Here is a 27,629-nt window from a genome sequence, read left to right as displayed (position 1 = left end):
TCGAGTGCCTTACGAGCAGGGAGTGGTGCACGTGTGAGTTAGAGCAAGGGAACCTGTCCTCCCGTTGGTCACGGATTCGTTATCAAGCCTGAGGCCCTCGTCACTAGTGTAACTATCGACAATAAAGGTACCCCACGCGGGACCGGACGATGGAGAACTTCAACGCAGAACCGCTACCTCCCGCGAGCCCTCCCCGGGAGGGCGCCTCGAGCTCGGACTCGGAGATTCAGACTCGACATAAATATTATTATATATATTATATATACTGTTATATCTATATAATATATGTATTTATATCTATAAATATACGTATAAATATATCTATTTAAAAAAATAAAGTTGACCTTCATATATCGCCAATAATATCGCGTGCGTAAAAAGAAACTAATTACATTTAATTCTTTTTTTACATTTATTTATTTTTTATTATTATTTTTTTCACAACTAGTTACATTTAATTATTACATTTACATACATTTAACTATTATTACATACATTTACATAGGCGCCCATACACAAACAGCTAAAAAGCTAAAAACATGTGGAAAAAAGATGACCAGTACACCAGTATATATATACGTACGCTGGCATCGCTATGTTGGTAAATGTTCGATGTTATACGTGTCATGTAATGTAAAATGTAAAAATGTAACAGTTCTTAATTTAAAAAATTTAATTTAAAAAAAAATTTCGTTTCTATGAGTACGTTAAAAGTTTAACTATAAAAAGTCTCATCTGAGCTGTGTTCCTTTATGTGAAGGTATTATTGTGTGTAATATTGTGAATTACGACTTTTCCTCTCCGATGTACGTGAATTGAATCACGGTCAACTCAGCTTGAAAGAGAAGTTCGATTAAAAATCTTCTATTGTTAAATTCCTTAGTCACTCAGGCAGATCCATGCGATTAACTCTTAATTAGTATTCTTGGTACAGCAATAGTTACTCAATTTTAGAGTTTCAATAATATACGTTGATTTGTATTTCGTACTTTACGTAATAAGTATCATTGATATTATTTACGGCGTAACACTAAATAATAATTTAAATTTCAATATTGAAATTCTGTAATCATATATTAAAATATTGAAATTGTATACTGAAAGTATTTCATTCTGTTAGCTTAATTTGCTCAGGAGCCACGCTGATCACCTTCATAAATTCAAGCACAGAGAAAAATAACAGAAAACAATTACAAACGCTTTTGAAAATTTACCTTGGAGCCTGTGACTTTTTGCAATTCCTTGCAATAGATAATTGCAAATTTGGAAAAATAGATCGTTCGTTTTTTAGCATGCTGAATATTAATTATATACTTAAATAATTAAATCGAGGAATTTTATATTAAGTTTATATTTTTCACAAGGTTGATCAGTTTCTCGTGTGAAAATCTCAATGAAAAGAATTCATATGCTATTGTTAAATTAATCCTCGTTTTAAATCCTCGTTAATGATCTAATTTATACAAAATAAGGTTACACACTTGCAACAATAAAGAAGCTATAGAGCGGCGAAGATGTCCTCAAAGAAGGAGAGAAGAGTCAATTATACGAGCCATTATTCGCCATTTACCTAATCTTAATCTAAATCTTAAATCTAACTGCACTTAATCTTAATCTTAAATCTAACTGCAATTGTCCTTTGTTAATTTTATGATTTCCATTACGCGAATCGAGTTGAGTGCAAAAGTTCTGTTTTACGACTAAACGATATTTACGACTAACGAATCCTTACAAAACATATATATAAACATAAACATATATATAAACATTATAATGCAGAGATTGGAACATAATTCAATTTCGTGAACAGCATGTGTTCGTGATCAATCGACGCGTCAGATAATTTATTATTGAATAAACTGGCTGGTGGCGTCTGCGTTTCATGATTGGCAAGTCGATAACGATACAACCGATAGGTAACCGAAATAAATGTTCTACATCTGCGAAGTAAACGTTGTTCTACAAAGCTTTCGACGAGTGAATATTTCTCTTCTTTCTTTCCATCGATAAATCGCGTATCTCTTAGTAACATTCAACTAAATTTTACAAATTTCACCATAGGCAGAGTAATTCTATAGCCGAAAGATAGAAAAAAAGGAAAAAATGGAACAGCGAAAGAACCAAGTCAATTTCCCTCTTTCATCCAGTTTCAGAGCGAAATACGACATATATGATATTTTCATGCTTCAATTTACGATCAAAGGATATTCAGAGTCGCAACTTTTTATCGAATCGAAACCCCCAAGCTGCATGTTTCACGCAGAGGAAATGGGAGAAAGAGTTACATAAACACTGATGAGTGAGCCAGTGAGAAGTTAAATTGATCGATTCCATTTTTAAACAAGTTTTTTTCGTTCTAAGATCCGATCGACTAAATCGCTACACTCACTGCTGATATTTATTTAAATTTATGTTTTTATAGAGCGCGACGAAGGAGAAGAACCTAGACAAAAATTTATTTTACTTACTGAACTATTAATAGCTGCTAAACTTTGCATATTTGTACACTTTCGCGCGTATTTTTACATCTTTCAATTTACCGTAAAACCTTATTCACATTGAACTCTTCAGAAACCAAACGATTAATCTCAATAGAGTCAACCTTCTTTACAAACAAGGTATTTCTATATTGCAACTATTTTGAAACATATACACGTATGAAATATAAACATATTTTTCATCCTAATTCCGGACACTCTTTTCGCATGGATTTCGTCAAAATTATTCGGCCTTGCGATTAAAAGAAATTTTCTCGAGAAGTGTCGCGATTAGGCAACTTATTGGTATTAACAGATTATTAACAGAAAGACAAAATAAACTCCGTTACACAAATCGGATGATCAAGTTTTCGGAGGAGAAAGAGAAAGAGACAGAGAGGGGGAGAGAGAGAGAGAAACAAGATTTATTGAAGGGAGGATGAGGGAACGGAAACACTTTGAGGAAACACTTTGAGCTCTATGCTTCGACCTGTCCAGCCGCCAATCGGATTAGCGTGCCATCCAGCATTGATTTTGCGTCCATATCGTGGAACCATGCCGTATTTATTGTTTACCAGGTTTCCTGTGTCCTATGAATTTCAGTTTTTCCGCAAGATGCCGCAAGATGCAGCTCGTTTTCCTTAGACTCCGATGTGAAATCGCGCGAAAAAGTAAGAATGAAGGCGTTTCCATTGGATCGCGATTGCACTTTATCGTATTAATTAACTCGACATTACAGCGTAGTCCTAGAAAATCGTATTAATCGAGGTAATCCGATGCAATTGATTCACGGCCAGCGCACTGCTGCGCATCACGCGAGTCGTTGTCTCAATTATTGAATTGCTCGTTGCGAAGTATTGTAGCGGAACCTCGGAAACGAAATTAACGATGTAATTGGGGACAGGATGCATTGTAACGATGGAAAATATTTTAGTTATAACAGCTAATTCGAAGGTTGAAAAATATCGATCGAACTGTTTGCTGGTGTTCGCCCAAGGATTCGAACATGTAGGGGGATAGTGGTTGAACAATTAGATCTGGTCATATCTGTTAATTTTTCTGTCGTTATTGCATAATTCATTGTATTCTTTGGTTTACTATATACACGTATCCCGTTTGATAAATTATATTTCTAATTTTCGTTAATAATATTAATACTTTGCATTCGAAGGTTTCATTTATTCATATTACCAGATACTCCAAGTAATTTCAGTAGAAAGAACGTGTTTTCGTATAATTGGTTAAATATATGCGTAGAATGAAGAGTCATAGCCGCATCACTCATCACCTACTCACTCACTCACTATCATCGCGCAGTGCGATACGATTTTGCTTGGTAGTGTAGTATATCTTCGGCCAATACGTCGGTTTATTTTTCTGATTGTATCTTACCTGTTCGTTGCAAGAATACGTGAGATAATTATGATTTGACAGGTTAAGGACAAATTTTTAATTTATTGATTTATTAAATTTTTAATTTATTAATTATTTAATTTATTTGATATTATTAGCGGAGCCCTCGATTGCGAAGGGTTATAGTAGCGTCGAATAAAATTGAAATTGTTAATAGATCATTTTCTGATATTATATTTCAATGGATCTTCGTGGAAATTGGAATAATGTCTGATTCTATTATTTATCTTAGAAAACTTGAAAAACTAATTAATTATTCGTATCGAATTAGTAATATTCGTTTGTTTGTAAAATGTACTTGTCAAGATAGTATTATATAAAAATGCTGAATCTCGACAGGTTAATTTCTCATGTGAGTTTTCACGAAGCTTGAAAAAATAGAATTTGTAATTAGTGTTATTTGCAACAGACATTTATTTTCCCTGAAACCTATGTAGGTCACAAATATTCCTAGTAGCAATGCGTGTGAACTACATTCGCTTCTCTATGTACGTACATATGTACTCTCAAAATTTCATTAAAATCGTTCTTACGTTATTTTAAAATCCATTCTAAAATCGATTCTATGGTGACAACCAACGGTGTAACTTTATAATTCGACGAAATTTTCCAATGCATTTCAAACAGACAAATTTTTACAATCCCAATATAGAGAAGGTATAAAAATAAAATAGTTATTTTTCTTGCTCGGTTCTAGATGAGAACAATAAAAGTTGCGTGGACAGTGATTAAATTGCTTTAAGGAAAAACCTCCTATTTTTTGTTTTACATATTGACTTTTTGTTGCAATATTTTCCAAGAGCTTCGACTGGCATCGAGTCGTATAAAATCGCAGAAAAAGGCGCTAGTATTCTTTATAGTTGCATAGCTTCCATCATCGCCTGGGTAATAGGCCTCGCTTCGTCTTTGACGCGACAATCTCGTTACCAAGACTTCGATCTTCGAGTTGCTTAATGCGATATCGACATCAGAACGATGCCTCGACGAGCAATTCATCAAAAAAGTTTTTTAAATTTTATTCGTGTAATCTCGAAAGTGACTCGATATTGACCGAGAATAATACGATGTTTCATTTATTTGTCGAAGCTTGGGTGAAAATTTTCCGCCGACAGATTTTTGATTGCAACCAACGACATTTGAAATTACTGGCACGAGAAATAGAAATTTATTGTCATAACTAGCAACGTTGTAAATTGTTCGTATTTGCTTTGATACGAAGATGAATTGGAAATTATTAAAATTTAACAATTTAATAGCATTTACAATTATTCGTATTATCTCATTTAATTATATCATAATTGACAATACAGAAGTGTCACTGTTTCTGTATACCTAAATATATTATGTGGTATCGTTTGTTTTTTTACAATAACTGTGCAATTCCATCGTATTGATGCCTTTTCTACTGTAATTCTACTCCTAACTAATTACATTGAATCAACGTCAGTCATTCGCATAATAACAATTCTATTCCCTGATATTCCCAACCCGAAAGCAAATATCCTCTTCCAAATTGTTGCGTATGTATAACCATCCGATTTCTATAGTAATATATTAGCCGTACTGTATTATGTGGATTCTTCGTTGTACGAACGTAAGTAGTCAAGTGAAATTTGTGATGTTCCTTGATCTATGTATGTTACGATCAGTTTGCAACAGGTAACGACAGTTTTCCCGAGTCGTTGCACGTTCAGCAAGAAATTAATCAGCAGTGAAGAAAAATATAAAGTTCCCCTGTATTTCTAACTTTGTACTCTGTAATGTCACGGTTTCTAATCTTTCATCCATAGTTCACACTTTAAGAAAAATTAATCAATTACATAAATTACGTTGCTTAAAATCGTCGAATTTATCTAGTCGGTTAAGCGTGTAAAATCGACGAACGGAAGATTGTTCAATGAGAAAACTCGACATTACCAAAATGAACGTTTGCCCATGTTGAAGTAGCATTTAAAGGATGAACGCGATACTCAGCGTCGAGTCGAAAACGTTTCGAGTTCGAGTTTCTATTCGCCTCCATATGAACCCATTGAATAATCGATACGAGTTGCTCGTTACACGGTAATTCCTTGCTTGCAAATTTGAAAGCCACCCTCATAGGCCCTGTTAATCGGTCAGACTAGCGCAGAGACGCGTTTCATTTGCTATAATTCGATCTTCGGACGGTTTAGTTATCGTCGCATTTTGACGCTGCTTACCAGCAGATTAATCTCTAGCAAACAATTGATAGGCGTCACAAACAGACCAGTTGCTTCGTAGTTAGCGAGTCTCTGGACGTTCAGAATACGAGGATCCAGCTGATCCACCATTACAATTAATCGGATTAATTCTCACTCCCTCTCGCCAAGGGATATATGTAATTGATTTTCTGAATCAGGGATGGCTATTCCGATAATATACTGTAAATATAAAATATAGCGAAAATACATAGTAAATCGAATTTTTCCTTTTCATTTCTTAACTTTATCTGTTCTCAAGATACATAGCTTTTGCAGTTTTCCGTAATGGGACAGAAAGCGGAACGTCTTTAGGCTATCATCTTTTTCTTTTTACAATTTAAATTCGTTTCTTCAATGTCCGTTAGAACATTTTCCAGCCAATATTTTCTAAAATTTCACACGTATCCTTCCTTCGCTATAAGACGCGAGATACACGTGTACTTCAGCATCGACGTGTCTTCAACTCATCGACGCCTCTTTCTCGGCGTTTCCCATAGTCCGTTTTCCATTCTGTCCGCGTTTCAACCCCCGACCACATTTTCTGTGCAACGTGAACACACATCCAAATATGGGTTGACTGCGACACGGGAAAACTCAGCGTTAGAAACGAACGAAGAAACGCCTAACCATCGTGAAAGCGATGTGAACGCGGAAATCGGACGAGGCGAAGTTAATTTCGACTATCAGCCAGCTTTGGGCAATGAATCTCGACGATTTCCGCGAACATATTGGACTTATCTGCTCCAGCACGCCTTACAATCACGATAACACCTTCTGTTGCACGCACGTGAACACGCAACCCCCTCGTTACCCTCGAAACGAGCGGTCAGAGATCCGTGAACAAGATTGAAATTCGTTACGGTTACGGAAGCCGTTTACGAGCCTATGGATTACGAGGGTCGTTTCGAAGAATGTAGTGAGCGATCCCATGGAGCGTAATTCTTAGCCCATTAACGGGCAACGTTGCGTTAGCGAATTTCATCTGTCACCTTTTCCCCAATGAATTTGCGTTATCGAATTCTATTTGTTAACATTATCACCACGACAAGCAATTCCAAGGATGAGCTTCGCGTTTACCTTGTCTCTACTTTTTCTATCTGGATTCTACAATTTCATGAGTTTCAAAGGATGTGGATAAAACGACATTATGAGAAACTGTTGGTTGATTCTTCATGGGTTAACGTAGTTTTGAAGAAATTCTTCCAGGAACCGGGAAGAATATTAAACATTGCAATCGGATACAGTACCAATTCTGAGAACTTTGAAAATGACACGGTACCACAATGTCGCTATAGGGACCAATATAATGTTACTCTAGACGCTTTCACTGCTCGAATTGTCACAATCATTTTTTATACTTCCGATCCTTGATCATGCCAAAGCGTTATTTTTAAAAAATAAAATATATAATAGAAGTGTGTATAGAACTGTTGAAAGGGTCCGTGTAACAGACTTTCGTCGATGATCTATACAACTAAAATTCTTAATATTAAATTAAATTCGTAGAATATTCAAATCTATCTATAGTTTGATCGAATCTTCGATTATAAATCGACGTAAAATTTTTGGATACTACAAGCGTAGCCATCGTTCAGTATCTCGTAAACGTCTGATGAAGAAGTACATGTTACAAGGCTTATACGTCAAATCTATAGAACACCTGAATATAACTGACTTCCCAATATTTCAATATTCCAGGTCCCATAGCTATATCGGATGTCGATTAATACGAAACATGAGAAGTCAATCAATCGATATGTTCAATGGCACGTAATCTTGATAAAAGCTGTACAAACTTGCAGTCCTTTCCTTGTTTATAACGGGAAATTGAATACTTTGTAATTAAATTGTAGAAACAGAAGCAATAAAATGTTGCGTGGCCTGTCGCAATAACGTAACGAATCGATATAACGGTTGCCACAGACTAATTAATTAATATCAATCCCGCGATCCTCCATCGCAGCTGTCTTTATTTCCGCGTAGTTTGTATCGAATTCGTCGCGTTTCATCGTGGGAAATCTTTAGCCGTTCCAAAAGTTTCGTAAAGATTAATCCTTCATAATTGAAGAGCGGAAGTAGATAAAGTTGCCAGTATCGAAACTAAAGTTTTCTGGGAAACGACTGTTGTGAGAGAAATTGTTTGTTTATGGGAATGTTATTTATTAGAAAAATATAACGATACTTATTTATTACGCATATTATAATACTTTATATAATTTTACGATATCTCTATTCTATCGTTTCAAAGATCTGTTAATTAACGATAAAAAAAATATCTTCTTTATATCTTAAGAGAAGATATGTAAGTCCATTATGTAGTTTGCTTAAGAAGGTCAGTAGAGATTTTCTTATCTGATGGGATAATTGAGGCAGATTTATCTACGCACATGTTCAAGCACGATGGAGGGAGTTTGCTGGCACATGGTGCACACAGTCTAATTTAGGGAACTAATCGTATAACATACATCATACACAACCTATATCACGTAAAAACGTGTAAACTGAAACGTTAAAAACTGTACGAATTATTATGATTACACTTCCCTTCATATTTAGTGATATTAACCTTCATACAAACAACCTCTTCAAGGAAAAACAAAATTCTTTTTCGAAAATGGCACTTCCAATTCTTCTTATTCTCACTATTTAATTGCTAGCCGTATCAAGTAACAACGAAAAAAATAATAATATCTAAACGTTAAGCAGGGCCATATTTTTGGGGATACAATTAAAAAAGTAAATCGTCGGTGGAATATTGTTTCACCTATCAAGAATTTTGGAAGATATAATTAGAAAGGTACAACCTGGGTAGAAAATTGTACTCCTTATCGAGCATTTTTGAAAATATAATTGAGAAAGTGGAATCTGGATAGAAAATTGTTTTATCTACGAAGCATTATAAAAAGTAAGTTTAATAAAACTATACCTTGGATATTTTATATATTTTTTCATATTATACGCATTCGTTAAAATTTTACACTCCCAAACATCCTGCTATACTTGCACAAAAAAGCGCAGTCTAGTAATATCCCCCTCACTGCTCCTCGCATTTTCTTTCTAATCATCTCTCGTTCGCTTTTCTTGATATTATTCTCAGCGTAAGTTCAGAGTGGCGGTTTTTAAACTCAGGAACGCGCGGCTGTTCGTTAAATGAAATATCAAACGTAAGAATTGCCGCAGTCTTAACGCGAGATAATTCATTTCGTGGCACAGAGCGCACGTCGTTGAATATTAATTCATATCTCATATAAGTTGCGAATAAAAAAAGCAGATAAAAGAGGACAAAAATCCGATAATTACCGCGAATCTTTACGCAATTTCAAGAGATTGAAAGGCAATTTCTGTCTGGAGATTGATTCCAAATACAACGTGTCCCATTATATCAGCATCTCGAAAGTACAATTCTATGTGATTTCTAGGGAGAACAATACAACCGATCCACACCTTCATCAAGCAAAACGTATATCCCGTGACCGTGGCTACGTTCAGCGACCAATTGTCACCTCGAACCAATTTTTGCTTTTTCACAAATGTCAAACAATTACAGATAACAATTGCTTAATTACAGTTATGATAAAATCTAGGCTAAAGCATTAGAAGGCTTCCTCAAAATTGCATAGGGAAGGCTCCGGTTTTCATTTCATCTCCGACATATATATATATGTATGTATATACATACGTAGCCACAAATCAATTTGGATCACGACAGATAAAATAGGTAGCAATAATGTCTCCACGAACATTATCATAATTTATTGGAATTTACATAAAAGCCAAAGAATGCTATTGTTTCAATGACACGGCGTTTTGTCGAGTTAGATAAATATGAATCGTGTGTTTGAACAAGTGTTCGGTCGTGTTTCACGCGACGAAAAAGGAAATCACAAGACAAGGTGTCGCCTCGTTGGAAGCAACAAATCGCAATACGAGGGTGGAAATTGGGTGACACCGGGAGAATTACGAGGGATGAGAAATCTGTCGAGAGCGTGAAAGGCTCGCGGTCACCGGGTTTCTCCAGTTCTGTCGCTTTTAACGCCGAGTTTTTCCGCTTCGAGGATAGAAACTGCGAAATATCGAGGCCATTGTCCAAAGATTTTCAAGAATATCCGATGCAACGTCTTGAAATTTACGAGAGCAAGTCTGATAAATTCTTATCTCTGGTCCATTCGTGGCCAATTTTTTAATACCCTCGTAACTTGAAACGACAAATAAAAATATTGGTACAGGCCAATTTTTTTTTTTGGATAAAATCTTGTGTGAATTTACAAAAAATACGATTCTTCGTTTAATTTTTTTCCCTTATTGTCTTTACATATTTGGAGTTTAAACGCGTTATAAGTACGTTTTTTTTTAACATGATTACGTAGAATTCTTATTCTGAATAAATTATTTGTTTCCGCTTAATAACTGTTTCTAAATTACAGTGCATTTAATCTTGAAATGCACAGTAACATTTTATACTTTTTACATTCTAAGGAATTTTCAGGATCGGTTAAAAATTAAATTACAGTAATGGTAATACTCAATATTAATGTCAGGCGTGGATACTTCACTGTTTTGTATAATAATTTGTTATCTTGGCATCGATCAAGGTATTTAATATACAAAGCGTACAGATTAATAAGAATTTTAATTAATCCTTCTTCTATAGTATTCACCGTTCTTTTCGAGCTCGTACCATTTCAAATAGACTTTCGAATAGATTTCAAAGATTTGTCTGTTCAAATAAAACGCGATCTTTTTTATTTCCCTATCAGTCGTCCCGTTACTGTTCCGTTGTTTCCAACAGGTTGCAGATTCGTTTAAAAAACATTTGTAACGAAAAACAAACCCACTCGCAGAAATGTTATTCAATATCGCATTTATAACTTTCATAGACATCCTCCTCTCAATGCTATCATTGTAAACAGATTGAAACTTCGTTTGCAAACACTCGCGATTAAAAAAAAAAAGAAGAAGAATTAATCTTAAACAATTTTATCTTGTGTTCCATTTATAATTTTCATAATTGTCTTCCCGACGTTGTATCATTTTAAATGGCTTTTTTCTATCCATCTATGTTGCAGCGAGATCAACGGTCCTAATTACTAAATTGCACGATGTGTTCATACAAATTCACTTTTTATGAACGCGATGAAACGAAATGAAACCTAAGTAGAGATTTGTTTTCTCATCAAGTATAACGAGTTTTATACTTTGGATAGATTGCCTCGTTGTGAGAAGGTCTTAATCGTTTATAATTGCGATTAAGTAATTGCAATAAGTCATATTTTTAAGAAACGCTCTCACATGCTGTCACACACTCTAATTAGAAAAGGATCATGAAACATTCGGTTTATGATATTATTTGTTTGTAAATCTTCCTGCTTCCGGAAACTTTTTTAAATATGAAAATATTTATATACAAAATTAAATGTTGTCCTATCAGAATTATATTATTTCGTGTATCCTGTTGCTTTTTATATGACAGTCCTCCCGTTGGCCGCGGATTCGTTATCAAGCCTGAGGCCCTCGTCACTAGTGTCACTATCGACAATAAAGGTACCACACCCGCGACCGGACGATGGAGAACTCCAACACGGAATCGCAAGCTCCCGCGAGCCCTGCCCGGGAGGGCGCCTCGAGCTCGGACTCGGAATGTGACTCGAGCTCGGATTCGGATTCAGACTCGACATCAGAAGTGGCATCCGAACACACGTTGTCGGCACGGGATCGTAAGAGTATCGTGCGCGCACTAAAGCGGTCGCTAGGGAAGAAGAAGAGGAAGAAGAAGAAGAAGAAGAAGAAGAAGAAGAAGAAGAAGAAGAAGAAAGGACACCGGGCAACCTGGGTATCGCTACCGCGCTTCAACCCCGAAGCCGCGGACGCAGATCCAGCCGCCTGGTGCACAGCCGTCGGCCTGCTCATGAGGGACCACCCCCTGAAAAACAGCGCACTGTATTCTGCCCTAAACCGTGCCCTAGAGGGTCCGGCAGCGTATTGGCTTGCGCAGATAATGAACGGCGACGAGCTCACCTGGCCAGATTTTAAGGAACAATTCGCCGCGCACTTCGGTGGCCAAGAAGTAGCAGCCGCGTCGCTAATCAAGGTAGCCGAGGAACTACCGCGGGACGGCGAAACACCAGGAGCGTACGGAAATCGTATCATCACCCTCCTGGGGTCGAAGTGGCGAAATTCAACCAGGGAAGAGGTACTCGCCGCCACCGCCCTCCATCTGCTGGGCTCGCGCGATGAACGTTTTAAACGACTAGCGCTCACGAGTGACATCACGTCGGTGAAACAATTCCAAAGGGAAATGAAGCCCTTCCTATACACGGAGTGGCTAACGCCCCCGCCGTGGAGGTCATTAGCGAGCTCCGGAAACAAACGAGGCAGGTCACCCGCCCCTGGACCAGGTGTGGCCACTGCGACATTCAAATGCCGCAAGAGGGCGAAGTGAGAACCGAAGAAGGACCCTCGACGCCCGGAGGAAAGCCGACCGGCTGCACCACTAAAAGCGTTGTGCTTTCATTGACACATGCCGGGACACATCGCCTCTCGCTGTCCATCGCGGCGAGAAGGAAAACATTGCCCCGAGGACGAGCGCCTGGTCGATGCCTGCGTGGTAGAAGCCCCGACGGGTACACTAAGCCAGCAGGCCACACACGAGGACGTGTAAGTGTCAGGATGGCCGAGTCGGAGACGAAAGGACGCCGGGGCCCCTCTGGAACTTCAGGACAACACCCTAACCTTGCAACCTAGAGCCTAATATAACCATAACGAAACAATCGCAAGTCCAAACCGATAGCAATCGTACGTCGATCGGAGGATCGTGTGTACTGAGACACTCGACCGGAGTCTTGTTTCGGTGGCGTCGTTGGGATGACGAGCAGTCTTGCTAGAGAGCTGATCGGTGAAGGAAGTCGAGTGCCTTACGAGCAGGGAGTGGTGCACGTGTGAGTTAGAGCAAGGGAACCTGTCCTCCCGTTGGTCACGGATTCGTTATCAAGCCTGAGGCCCTCGTCACTAGTGTAACTATCGACAATAAAGGTACCCCACGCGCGACCGGACGATGGAGAACTTCAACGCAGAACCGCTACCTCCCGCGAGCCCTCCCCGGGATGACGCCTCGAGCTCGGACTCGGAGATTCAGACTCGACATATATATTATTATATATATTATATATACTATTATATCTATATAATATATGTATTTATATCTATAAATATATGTATAAATATATCCACTTAAAAAAATAAAGTTGACCTTCATATATCGCCAATAATATCGCGTGCGTAAAAAGAAACTAATTACATTTAATTCTTTTTTTACATTTATTTATTTTTTATTATTATTTTTTTTACAACTAATTGCATTTAATTATTACATATACATACATTTAACTATTATTACATACATTTACATAGGCGCCCATACACAAACAGCTAAAAAGCTAAAAACATGTGGAAAAAAGATGACCAGTACACCAGTATATATATACGTACGCTGGCATCGCTATGTTGGTAAATGTTCGATGTTATACGTGTCATGTAATGTAAAATGTAAAAATGTAACAGTTCTTAATTTAAAAAATTTAATTTAAAAAAAAAATTTCGTTTCTATGAGTACGTTAAAAGTTTAACTATAAAAAGTCTCATCTGAGCTGTGTTCCTTTATGTGAAGGTATTATTGTGTGTAATATTGTGAATTACGACTTTTCCTCTCCGATGTACGTGAATTGAATCACGGTCAACTCAGCTTGAAAGAGAAGTTCGATTAAAAATCTTCTATTGTTAAATTCCTTAGTCACTCAGGCAGATCCATGCGATTAACTCTTAATTAGTATTCTTGGTACAGCAATAGTTACTCAATTTTAGAGTTTCAATAATATACGTTGATTTGTATTTCGTACTTTACGTAATAAGTATCATTGATATTATTTACGGCGTAACACTAAATAATAATTTAAATTTCAATATTGAAATTCTGTAATCATATATTAAAATATTGAAATTGTATACTGAAAGTATTTCATTCTGTTAGCTTAATTTGCTCAGGAGCCACGCTGATCACCTTCATAAATTCAAGCACAGAGAAAAATAACAGAAAACAATTACAAACGCTTTTGAAAATTTACCTTGGAGCCTGTGACTTTTTGCAATTCCTTGCAATAGATAATTGCAAATTTGGAAAAATAGATCGTTCGTTTTTTAGCATGCTGAATATTAATTATATACTTAAATAATTAAATCGAGGAATTTTATATTAATTTTATATTTTTCACAAGGCTGATCAGTTTCTCGTGTGAAAATCTCAATGAAAAGAATTCATATGCTATTGTTAAATTAATCCTCGTTTTAAATCCTCGTTACTGATCTAATTTATACAAAATAAGGTTACACACTTGCAACAATAAAGAAGCTATAGAGCGGCGAAGATGTCCTCAAAGAAGGAGAGAAGAATCAATTATACGAGCCATTATTCGCCACTTACCTAATCTTAATCTAAATCTTAAATCTAACTGCACTTAATCTTAATCTTAAATCTAACTGCAATTGTCCTTTGTTAATTTTATGATTTCCATTACGCGAATCGAGTTGAGTGCAAAAATTCTGTTTTACGACTAAACGATATTTACGACTAAACGAATCCTTACAAAACATATATATAAACATAAACATATATATAAACATTATAATGCAGAGATTGGAACATAATTCAATTTCGTGAACAGCATGTGTTCGTGATCAATCGACGCGTCAGATAATTTATTATTGAATAAACTGGCCGGTGGCGTCTGCGTTTCATGATTGGCAAGTCGATAACGATACAACCGATAGGTAACCGAAATAAATGTTCTACATCTGCGAAGTAAACGTTGTTCTACAAAGCTTTCGACGAGTGAATATTTCTCTTCTTTCTTTCCATCGATAAATCGCGTATCTCTTAGTAACATTCAACTAAATTTTACAAATTTCTTTCTATTCTATTTTGTTACGTCGCACCGCGAGCAATATGGCAACCAGATGTCACCGGATACTCGCAGCGTATCCTCCATAGTTTCAAGTACCTTCCATAAATCTCATAGATTTCCTAGAAAAGGTCCTTCAAACCAAACAAACGTCTGTTTCCGAAGAATTTCTAAAGACTATTGTCTACCCCGACTGGACAAGGGAAAGTTAGTTTTTCTCACGTATGCTGCAACTTTCCTCCCACTAACCACTTCCTCTCGAGGGCGGTTAAGACCCTTCGTTAACCAATTAACAACGAAGCCACTTCCTTCACTCTCCTAACTAAAATCGTCACCAACAAATCCGATGGTCCCGTGCGCTAGACACACCCATCCTTAGCTTTCCTCCGAGACAGCATCGTCTCCCAAGACAGTTCTGATTTCACATCCTTCGAACGGTCAATATCCTTCCACCGGGTAGGACACACCCACAGATCAGTCACTCATTCATCTCGTACATATTCTCAACGCGAGAATTGATTGTAATTTCAACAAATAAATAAAAAAAAAATCTCGTACATACGCATCAGCGTAACTGCCTTCGTTATAAGTTGTTGGAATAAACGGTGAAATATAACTTACTATACTGTGTCATATTCATTTAACCACCTCTTATCTTAACCGAAACAGGGGAACGACTACTTCGATTCACCGAATCGTAGCGAGAATTTACGCCTCTCGCTACTGCGACTGCGTCTCTCCGCGAACGGTCGTAACACATTGATCGACAGAAGTACTAAACTCTAATAACATAAATTTATATATTTTCTATTTCCCAGCCACCAGTTTTATAGATTTTTCTATCTTCTGTACTACTTTTATCCCTTTTATTTTTTCTTACATGAGATTATTGTAAATTTAATATCATTTGTTCGCAATATTTGTTATTTATCTTTCCTTGAATTTGAAATTTCGCGCTTCAATGTTGTGTGTTGTTCGACGTTTTATCGAACGATGTTTATCGAACTAGTTTATGAATACATACATAATCATTAAAGAATCTATAAACCTTACTAGTTTGTTTTTAGTAAGTTTTGTTACAGAAAACATGTTCTCATAAATTTTCAACTTTAATTTATGGAAATTTATTAATCTTAAACTATAAAATCATTCAATGAGTCTTTCCGGATGTTTTTATGTAGTCATAATTTCACATATCAGCACAGCTCCACCAATAGGATAAGAGTTACGTGGAAGCAACAGGGGGGAAGAAGAACATATAGAGATCTAAAGGTTATTTTTGTCTCATTCAAGTTTCTGTTAACCGGCTTGGAAATTTCCTGTGCTTGTTTCGACTTTGAAGTCTTAAAAAAAAAATTGTAAGTAAATAGTATATATATAGTATATATATCCCGAGTCAAAGTTTCTCTTTATAAATAATAAGCCGTTTAAAAACTATATTTTGTATGTTTTTTCCTTATTCATAATTAAATAATAAATATGAAATACTTCTACAGAAAGCCGACATCCTTCAATTAACCGAACAACAGATGATTTAAAAATTAGTAGTTGAAAGAAATAAATGTTATTACATGTTCATAATTGATCGATAAATTTAAGTATACAATTAGAAAATGTTTCTTCTTTATTGATAACTAAATAATACAGATAAGATACAAGATACTTGTACGAAAAGTCGGCGCGTCGTTCAATTAACGGAACAGCAGAGGATTTGAAAATTAGTAGTTGAAAGAAATAAATGTTGTCATATGTTCATAATTGATCGATAAATTTAAGTATGCAATTAGAAAATGTTTCTTAAGTTTGGAAGAATATATAATCATGCTGAATGTTTTGTAGTTACGAAAGTTGTATACAAACATACATTGTACATACGACTAGTAATGGTACTAAATTACTGTTAGAGGGTCTTGGGTGTATAGAACCATATGATTAAATTAATACTAGAGATAACGAATCGCGCGAATGTAATTAATATTTTGAAATGCGTTGTTTGCATTAATTGATAGTTTTCTTATAAACTTTTTTATAAACAATTTCATTGCTATAGAAAAAAGATAAATGCCGGTAATATGTCTATCCTACTTAAATAGAAAGTGCAATATTTTGTTATAATATTTGGCGCAAGTTTATACATTATTACATCCAAAAATAATATTCTTTTTATATCTAAGCTATATTAAAATATAAAGATACAAATAGCTATGCGAGTAGTTAGTAGTTGATGCTTTTTACTTAAATTGTCTTATACTTCATAATTTGTAATAATATAATTCTTGTCATCAATGATTCTTTGTTTTTACTTTGTATATATTATACTTCCAGGAAGATGCCGCTCTATAAATTGACTTACTTCCCGTTACTTACTAACTTGACTTACTAAATTGACTTACTAATCCGTTTTATCTTCAGCTATGCTAGTATTCCATTTGAAGATGAACGTATCAAAAAGGACGTCTGGCCAGAAATAAAGCCCTGTAAGCTTTCTGTTTCTTAATCTGAAAAGAAATTCTGTTTCTTAAATCTCATCTTTCCTAATTTAACTAAAGTAGCTAAATAAAGTAGAACACAATTATGCAGAGTATAACAGAGATTATTGTTTACTCTCCATTGCTCTATAAGATATGTGGGAGAACAATAGGTATTGTTAAGGAGACAATGCCCTTTGTTTGCTGATAAATTATCAATAAATTAAATTATATCTTTCCAAAACAGATAACAGGAACCTAGATATTTAAGAAGCATCATAATCTGTTTGTTCGATAGAATCTTTGATTCTATTAGTTGTATGTTTTTAGTGACTCCTTATGGCCAGCTTCCTATGCTCGTAGCTGATAGAAGGAAGGTTGCTCAGTCTACAGCTATTTGCCGTTACTTAGCCAAACAATATGACTTAGCTGGAAAGACTGACTGGGCAAATCTTCATATTGATGCCACTGTTGATACTATTCATGATATTCGTCATAGTGAGTACCCAGTGCTGTTTTGCATAAATCTTATGAGAATCTTGATAACAGATAGTACATATCTGTTCAGGTATTTATTAGTTGAAATCCGATTTAATATTTGATTTAATCGAACGATACACGTATGTCAACAATACAAGACAAAGGATTAAAAAGGATTGTAATTCTATCTTCAGTATCATTTAAATTTCGCACAACACTGTATTCAAATTAGTATAACATTAGCGAATAGTATTTAACTGAAAACAAATTTTCAGAAATTGCCGCCTTCGACTATGAGGAGGACGAGAAGGTCAAAGCTGCAAAACGCAAGGCCGCTGAAGAGACGCTGCCGTTCATTTTAGAACGTTTGGACCAGCAAGTGAAGGAAAATGACGGCTACTTCTACGATGGTACTCTCTCTTGGGCTGATTTGACATTCGTTGCTCTGCTCGATTATTTGAACTTTATGTACAAGTCTGATCTGATCGAGAATTACGAGAATCTGAAGCTGCTGGAGAAAAAGGTCCTCCTTCTGCCCAAGATCAAAAACTGGATTGAGAGACGCCCAGTTAGCGAATTCTAAACTTCACGATTGCTTATGGTTTTATAAGCGTTTAAAGATTGCGGTCTTAGTGTGTTGAGAGAATGAAGAACGAATCGTTTTGATGGAAGTTTGTATGGAATATACTGATTGCTTTTAACATTCATTAGTTCCAGTTATTACCGATATTTTTGTCATTTAGTCAGGGTTTTCCCTTTAGATTACGTTGTGATAGAGAACTATTATTTGTGTATTCCTACAGAAACATACGAACTATATAAACTGTTGACACGATGTTGTGCTTTTGTATTATAGAGATAATAATAAAGCCATCAAACAATCATTAATTATGTTTTTTATTATATTCATTAAGAATTGAAGATTACCTCCTTGGTGATCTTGATAATATCGTATTTTACAAATGTTGAACAAAAAAAAATGTATGATTATTTTATTCAATGCATTATGAGGGTTGCTTTAAAAAAAATACGAGTTACATATTTCTTTGAAAAAAGCATGATTTTTATCGATACAATAATGTTCTTCTGTTATCGCTTTAAAGTTGAGTACTTCGTTGATTACACGAGAGAACTCGCCTACAGCAAACAAGATACGACCGTGTGTAAAGTAATTAATCTGTTTGCTCGTTGCTAGCTACACATAAGGCTTGCGTAAAAAACAATATGCATTTCAGTTCAGGCGGAGAATTATGTAGGAAGTCATTTTGTCGATCAATAACTTAGTTAATAAAAGATCAAATTTTCATGTACATAAATGTAAGTAACGTTCAAGTATTAATCATTACATACAATTTTTGTATAATTCGATATCTTGGTCACTTACATCTTACAAATGATATATAGATAATATTTATGAGATACATTGGAGCTATCTTTTAGTTAACGCCATTTTTTCTTGTTTTCTCTGTACTTTTACTATTCTTCCAAAAATATCAAAGGATCGATGACTTCAAATTAAACTAGAATTGCTTCGGTATATTGTCAATCAATGGCTATTTGTATGCACATCTATATCAAAGGAAAACCGATTGCAAAATTAATTACCCTTGCAACTCCGCAATCTGAAACTATGTGTGATCGACCTTGAAGATGACAAATCTCAATGTTTGAAGTAGTACAAAAGGATGATAATTTAATTTCGCTTTATCAAACTGTACAAAATTTGTATACACATACAGAAAAAAAAACGGAGTTCAAACATTAATCAACATGAATTATCGGTTATTATTGCTGAGTAATTATTAGGATTAGAGTTTTGGAGTATCGATCGTATCGAGTTTTAACTATCGGTTTCCGCAATTTATTGTTTTTCTAAATTATGTCTAAATGGTATCAGTTTTTGAATATTTTATAGTTTACACTCCAACATACTGACGTAAGCTATCGAAAATAATTGTAAATTATGCAATATCATTTTTTTATATTTCATAATCTAAATTTCAATCTATTTTTTGTATTTAACATCCCTTTTTTATTGTTCGTGTTCCGTCTTGTACGTTCTTCAAAAAATCTTAATTTTTTTTTGGATAAAATCTTGTGTGAATTTACAAAAAATACGATTCTTCGTTAAATTCTTTTCCCTTATTGTCTTTACATATTTGGAGTTTAAACGCGTTATAAGTACGTTTTTTTTTAACATGATTACGTAGAATTCTTATTCTGAATAAATTATTTGTTTCCGCTTCATAACTGTTTCTAAATTACAGTGCATTTAATCATGAAATGCACAGTAACATTTTATACTTTTTACGTTCTAAGGAATTTTCAGGATCGGTTAAAAATTAAATTACAGTAATGGTAATACTCAATATTAATGTCAGACGTGGATACTTCACTGTTTTGTATAATAATTTGTTATCTTGGCATCGATCAAGATATTTAATATACAAAGCGTACAGATTAATAAGAATTTTAATTAATCCTTCTTCTATAGTATTCACCGTTCTTTTCGAGCTCGTACCATTTCAAATAGACTTTCGAATAGATTTCAAAGATTTGTCTGTTCAAATAAAACGCGATCTTTTTTATTTCCCTATCAGTCGTCCCGTTACTGTTCCGTTGTTTCCAACAGATTGCAGATTCGTTTAAAAAACATTTGTAACGAAAAACAAACCCACTCGCAGAAATGTTATTCAATATCGCATTTATAACTTTCATAGACATCCTCCTCTCATTGCTATCATTGTAAACAGATTGAAACTTCGTTTGCAAACACTCGCGATTAAAAAAAAAAAAGAAGAATTAATCTTAAACAATTTTATCTTGTGTTCCATTTATAATTTTCATAATTGTCTTCCCGACGTTGTATCATTTTAAATGGCTTTTTTCTATCCATCTATGTTGCAGCGAGATCAACGGTCCTAATTACTAAATTGCACGATGTGTTCATACAAATTCACTTTTTATGAACGCGATGAAACGAAATGAAACCTAAGTAGAGATTTGTTTTCTCATCAAGTATAACGAGTTTTATACATTGGATAGATTGCCTCGTTGTGAGAAGGTCTTAATCGTTTATAATTGCGATTAAGTAATTGCAATAAGTCATATTTTTAAGAAACGTTCTCACATGCTGTCACACACTCTAATTAGAAAAGGATCATGAAACATTCGGTTTATGATATTATTTGTTTGTAAATCTTCCTGCTTCCGGAAACTTTTTTAAATATGAAAATATTTATATACAAAATTAAATGTTGTCCTATCAGAATTATATTATTTCGTGTATCCTGTTGCTTTTTATATGACAGTCCTCCCGTTGGCCGCGGATTCGTTATCAAGCCTGAGGCCCTCGTCACTAGTGTCACTATCGACAATAAAGGTACCACACCCGCGACCGGACGATGGAGAACTCCAACACGGAATCGCAAGCTCCCGCGAGCCCTGCCCGGGAGGGCGCCTCGAGCTCGGACTCGGAATGTGACTCGAGCTCGGATTCGGATTCAGACTCGACATCAGAAGTGGCATCCGAACACACGTTGTCGGCACGGGATCGTAAGAGTATCGTGCGCGCACTAAAGCGGTCGCTAGGGAAGAAGAAGAGGAAGAAGAAGAAGAAGAAGAAGAAGAAGAAAGGACACCGGGCAACCCGGGTATCGCTACCGCGCTTCAACCCCGAAGCCGCGGACGCAGATCCAGCCGCCTGGTGCACAGCCGTCGGCCTGCTCATGAGGGACCACCCCCTGAAAAACAGCGCACTGTATTCTGCCCTAAACCGTGCCCTAGAGGGTCCGGCAGCGTATTGGCTTGCGCAGATAATGAACGGCGACGAGCTCACCTGGCCAGATTTTAAGGAACAATTCGCCGCGCACTTCGGTGGCCAAGAAGTAGCAGCCGCGTCGCTAATCAAGGTAGCCGAGGAACTACCGCGGGACGGCGAAACACCAGGAGCGTACGGAAATCGTATCATCACCCTCCTGGGGTCGAAGTGGCGAAATTCAACCAGGGAAGAGGTACTCGCCGCCACCGCCCTCCATCTGCTGGGCTCGCGCGATGAACGTTTTAAACGACTCGCGCTCACGAGTGACATCACGTCGGTGAAACAATTCCAAAGGGAAATGAAGCCCTTCCTATACACGGAGTGGCTAACGCCCCCGCCGTGGAGGTCATTAGCGAGCTCCGGAAACAAACGAGGCAGGTCACCCGCCCCTGGACCAGGTGTGGCCACTGCGACATTCAAATGCCGCAAGAGGGCGAAGTGAGAACCGAAGAAGGACCCTCGACGCCCGGAGGAAAGCCGACCGGCTGCACCACTAAAAGCGTTGTGCTTTCATTGACACATGCCGGGACACATCGCCTCTCGCTGTCCATCGCGGCGAGAAGAAAAACATTGCCCCGAGGACGAGCGCCTGGTCGATGCCTGCGTGGTAGAAGCCCCGACGGGTACACTAAGCCAGCAGGCCACACACGAGGACGTGTAAGTGTCAGGATGGCCGAGTCGGAGACGAAAGGACGCCGGGGCCCCTCTGGAACTTCAGGACAACACCCTAACCTTGCAACCTAGAGCCTAATATAACCATAACGAAACAATCGCAAGTCCAAACCGATAGCAATCGTACGTCGATCGGAGGATCGTGTGTACTGAGACACTCGACCGGAGTCTTGTTTCGGTGGCGTCGTTGGGATGACGAGCAGTCTTGCTAGAGAGCTGATAGGTGAAAGAAGTCGAGTGCCTTACGAGCAGGGAGTGGTGCACGTGTGAGTTAGAGCAAGGGAACCTGTCCTCCCGTTGGTCACGGATTCGTTATCAAGCCTGAGGCCCTCGTCACTAGTGTAACTATCGACAATAAAGGTACCCCACGCGCGACCGGACGATGGAGAACTTCAACGCAGAACCGCTACCTCCCGCGAGCCCTCCCCGGGATGACGCCTCGAGCTCGGACTCGGAGATTCAGACTCGACATATATATTATTATATATATTATATATACTATTATATCTATATAATATATGTATTTATATCTATAAATATATGTATAAATATATCCATTTAAAAAAATAAAGTTGACCTTCATATATCGCCAATAATATCGCGTGCGTAAAAAGAAACTAATTACATTTAATTCTTTTTTTACATTTATTTATTTTTTATTATTATTTTTTTCACAACTAATTACATTTAATTATTACATTTACATACATTTAACTATTATTACATACATTTACATACATTTAATTATTATGTTTTTCATAATTATATCTCGTTTGAAATATTTTTCGACATAATTAATTGTTTCAAAAACACATATTCCAGCCTTCTAAATGATTTATTTTGCGTATTATACGAATTATTCCATCTATAAATAAATTGTTCTCTATACACACAAACACGCACACAGTCTGTTAATTACACGAGTTAATTGTATCATTTTTCTCGATAAGTTGACAGAGCAAGGAAAATGAGCGACGAACCTACCTACAAACTAATCTACTTCAATGCCCGTGGTCGTGCCGAACATATACGGTACATATTTGCATTTTACTGGCATCGAGTATACCGACGAGAGGATCCCCGAAGAATTCTGGCCTGAATACAAGGATTGTAAGCGTGAAGAATCGATTTTTACTTTCATCGTTCAACTCTCAGGTATCTACCATTTACTCAAACTTTTCTGTAGATAAAACTTTCGTTTCACGTGCAGGTTAAACTTACTTAAAGTAAAATTTCATACGGAATAAAGTCGAACTTTTCATTAAGTTTTGCTTCCGTAATATCGTGTTTATCGAATACCAACTTAATTCACTTACGATTCTCGAATTTTTGTGTTGCAATCTTTATTGTTTTCAATGAATCGAAGCGCTTCGAATATTTTGAGAAAACCGTAAATAGGCGACTTAAAATAGGAATACAAAAATACTTCTACGTTTCTCGTTCATTTAAAAAATTTTTAGGACTTGTTGAAAAAAAAGGATAAAAAATTGAAATCAGTTCGGAAATGAACAAGAACATAGCTAAAAAGTCGAAAGAACAAAGCAGACATAAAATTCGATCTTCCGTTGCGACATTTCTATCGTAAATAGTATAATAAAAGTTTTACGCAGCTTAGTCTTCGATATAATCTTATATGTCGCTTGCAGATAGAGAAACCAAAAATCAACGTAAGTCTGTAAATCAATCCTGTCGGTGTAAAACACAAAATTACGTTCGCAAGAGACATTCGATTTATATTCCTTGCATTTCAATTTTCATTACAAGAACCGTGTACATTTTCTAATATTTTTTCCGTGTCTGGTATTATGCGACGTGAATTTTTTATTCGCAGTTGTAAGTCCACTATCATTGCATAAGGTCTTCCCGCAAAACGATACTGATCGTTCCTCGTACATTCAGTACACCGCATCAGACAGATTCGTTCCTTTCCGTGAGAATTACAAATTTTATACTCGATCTTTTATCCTTGATTTTAAAAACTTTAGGTTCTTCTCAACAGTCAAAAACACGCGATACCCTGTCCATCGTAATCGTAAGAAAAGAAAAAAAGGAGAAAGAAGACATTTCTGTATTTCTTTACTAGGCCATGTTGATTAAAACCGAAATGATTTCGATTCATCTATTCACAAGAACGCAACGGCCTCGGAAGCTGTGTTGTGATTTCCTATCGATCGTTTCCCTCTACACAGTGTTCATATGAGCCATGTTTGTTCTTAGCAATGCCTTATAAAAAGCTGCCTGTGCTGGAGATAGACGGGAAACCGGTAGCGCAGAGTAACGCTGTGGCGCGATACTTGGCGAGGAAGTACGATCTAATGGGAAAGGACGAATGGGATGCGATGATATGCGACGAGCTCGTCGATACTCTTGGAGATTTGAAGCAAGGTGAGTAACTGATGAGATGACTTTGTATTTGTCTCACCACAGAGACAGACGTTCAGAATTCATTGTGAAAAGACGAGTACAAACAAGATACGTATATCTTTCCGTTAAGCGAATGTTACAGTTTGTTTGCAAAAGTCAGTTTTTAGATTATAGAATCGTAGATAGAATTTAGAGGATAGAAACTTTTAGTAGTCACTTTTAGTTTAGTAAAGTCTTATCGACAATAAGCAGACTACGTTATGATACAACGATTCCAACTGAAGATTTCTATCGACATCACGAATTCGATGGCTTCCAAATTTTCTTCTCTGCAATCTCAGACGCTCAGCTCGAAAGAATCTTTTAGATCCCCCGACAAACACTCGACTCAGGTTATCTATTATCGTAATCTTCCTACGGGATTTTTTTTAACTGCGTTGCGTTAACGAATAACGGGATAACATCACGTTTCTCTCAACGCCTTTCAACGTTCTACAACTTTTATTCTTTGCAAATCCCTGTCTCTATATGATAAACGCTGGTTATCCGCGGAAGGAGCGAGGACAACGAAGTGTTACTCGATGATCAAAGACAGGAAGATCCTGGTACGCGATAACGTTACTAATTTCCAATTACGATATGTGTGATTACGTAACATCTGCTGTCTGCATAATGCGTTAACGATCCGCGCGTTGATCGCATAAATATAAATCGAAGGGAATGGAATCGCTCGAAACTCATGCAACTATCCGCAGGTGTTTAAAATCGTGTTTTTACACCGCCAACGTAACGTCACGCCAGTCGAATCGAAAAATTATTACTAGACAGAGAAGGTGAACAAAAAACGAGGTAAATAGGCTACCGATTGAATAATATCATAACGATCGTATCTCTGGTTTTTGCTCGTCTTTTATATTTGTTTCAAATGTATAAAATATAATCGTATCGATATCGTCCACGATTAAAGCCATCCATCCGCCATCGACGAGGAACGAACGATTATATTTTATCATTTATGCGAATCCTTCTCTTCTCTTCTTTCTCTATTTACGCCCCTCGCCTTGCTTCGTACCGCCGATGATTCACAATTCGATGCACCTGAACAGCTGGAACGTCGCAGATTTTTCCGTACGATAACAAACGTGTTTTTGATGGCCTGCTTTAAACCGTGACGATCGCCATGACGTGCATCAATTGTCGAATGATGTAGTGCGACGATACTCCTACGCAACTTTTTTTACGCTGTTTTTTCCTCTATTTTTTCTTCCTGTGTGTTATCACATGATCATGAGATACCTGTATAGAGGATGCAAAGAGTCTGTGAAGAATTTACAGATATTTAAGATTATCATAATGATTAAGCAAAAGCTAAGACGCAAAATATTGCTCAAGATGTAATTATGTAATATTTACTCAATTTCTAGAAGACTGTTTATATCTTGTTGTTATTCTTGATATGGAGATAAATATAGTATACTTTATTCAGACCTAGATAAAAGACTTTTTTCTCGTTTCTCTTCTCTTACTTAATCACTAAGAGTTATATAACGTTTATTCGATAATTCTGCTTCTCCTGACCTTTCCACAAATGGTTGTTTATATCTCGACATTCTTGGTACTTTTAATCAAATTTTAATAACAGTACTTTACTCGTCAGAAGTAAATAAAAAAGCTCTAAGTAGAAGCAAGGATTTACTTACCTTTCCTTTCTCGAATCTCAGTTAGCAATGTTGTTCCTCTTGAAAGATTTTCCAAGTTTCCAAGACAATTTCCACGCTGGTAACATTGTATATATTTCGAGTATCGTGAACCACAGGAACTTGTTGAGGCAATATTGAAGAAAGCAAAGAGAATGAAGAAATTGTAGGAACTATGAGAGGCTACTCCATCTTTCACAACTTATTTTCTCTTCGTTTGGGGGAAAAACACAAATGAACGTAACGGTTGGTTTCATATACGTTTCAGATATCTGCTACTATCGCATGGAGGAGAATCCTGAAAAGAAGGAAGCGAGGAAGAATCAACTTTTTAACGAAACAATACCATTTTACTTGACTAAATTCGACCAGATTATTGGCAAAGATAAAGGATATATCATTCCTTCTACCGTAAGATTTTTTATCCAAATTTAATGTTAAAATTTTTAGTCTTTGTGCAAACTGGGCCATGTTGTCCATAAAAAATTATTGAAACTTTGTTGCGACAAGACAGCTTTAATTGTTGAGAGCAGAGTGTATCTTTAAAATTCACTCCTGTTAGTTTATGTACAAATGAATTTGCCAAGATTTTCAGCTTTTAGATAATTATTCATGTATCTTCCTCATCAAGTTTGATAGAAATTATTACTATCGTAATCAAAGCAAAGATTAAGATATGTAAGATCATTTCTCTGGATATGACACTCTTGTTTAATGAGTGATAAATGATACCATTCGAAATATCATATTTATATAATATATAATGATACTTATAAGTGTAATCACTTAAGTACAGGTATCTGAATTTTTCTCACTGTCACTGACATAGATACGTATTATCGTTCCTTAGATTACTTGACCAGTTTATTTCTTTCATCACTGTGTTATTATATAATAATAATAAATAGTCACCTTAAATTAATTTAGTATGATTATGTTGTTTAATAATACGTGTTTCATTGCAAAATATTTAGCGATTGAAGGGCTCATAGGAAACATGAAAGTGAAAGAATACTAGAATCTAGAGTTTACGATTTCAATTTGTTTAACGAGATATTTATCATATTA

At 36.2% G+C, this 27,629-nt stretch overlaps 1 protein-coding gene, 1 long non-coding RNA gene and 1 pseudogene across 3 annotated transcripts; 2 read left to right on the top strand and 1 right to left on the bottom strand.

Annotated features, from left to right (window-relative positions):
* The first annotated feature begins 16,198 nt into the window (after nucleotides 1-16,198).
* On the top strand, nucleotides 16,199-18,873 carry LOC117241097 (annotated as a pseudogene).
* A 4,435-nt stretch (nucleotides 18,874-23,308) lies between these two features.
* LOC117241098 (glutathione S-transferase 2-like) lies at nucleotides 23,309-24,904 on the top strand. The gene is made up of 2 exons (XM_033507077.1): nucleotides 23,309-23,655; nucleotides 24,718-24,904. The coding sequence occupies exons 1-2, from the start codon at nucleotides 23,505-23,507 to the stop codon at nucleotides 24,891-24,893; spliced, it is 327 nt and encodes a 108-aa protein (XP_033362968.1). The 5' UTR covers nucleotides 23,309-23,504; the 3' UTR covers nucleotides 24,894-24,904.
* A 737-nt stretch (nucleotides 24,905-25,641) lies between these two features.
* LOC117241099 lies at nucleotides 25,642-26,823 on the bottom strand. Of its 2 annotated transcripts, none has more exons than XR_004494897.1 (3): nucleotides 26,565-26,823; nucleotides 26,278-26,482; nucleotides 25,642-26,182 (listed from the first exon to the last, which is right to left on the bottom strand). It is a non-coding gene; the product is annotated as an uncharacterized LOC117241099 (long non-coding RNA). The 2 variants fall into 2 exon arrangements; XR_004494896.1 differs by having other exon boundaries at nucleotides 25,642-26,160.
* Between the last annotated feature and the right edge of the window lie 806 nt (nucleotides 26,824-27,629).

This window comes from Bombus vosnesenskii, unplaced genomic scaffold (genome assembly GCF_011952255.1).
Source record: "Bombus vosnesenskii isolate JDL3184/JDL3185 unplaced genomic scaffold, Bvos_JDL3184-5_v1.1 scf7180000015261, whole genome shotgun sequence".
In the NCBI taxonomy this organism is placed as follows: Eukaryota; Metazoa; Arthropoda; class Insecta; order Hymenoptera; family Apidae; genus Bombus; species Bombus vosnesenskii.
The sequence above is the reverse complement of the archived record's forward strand: the minus strand, read 5'-3'. Positions and strand labels throughout refer to the sequence as shown.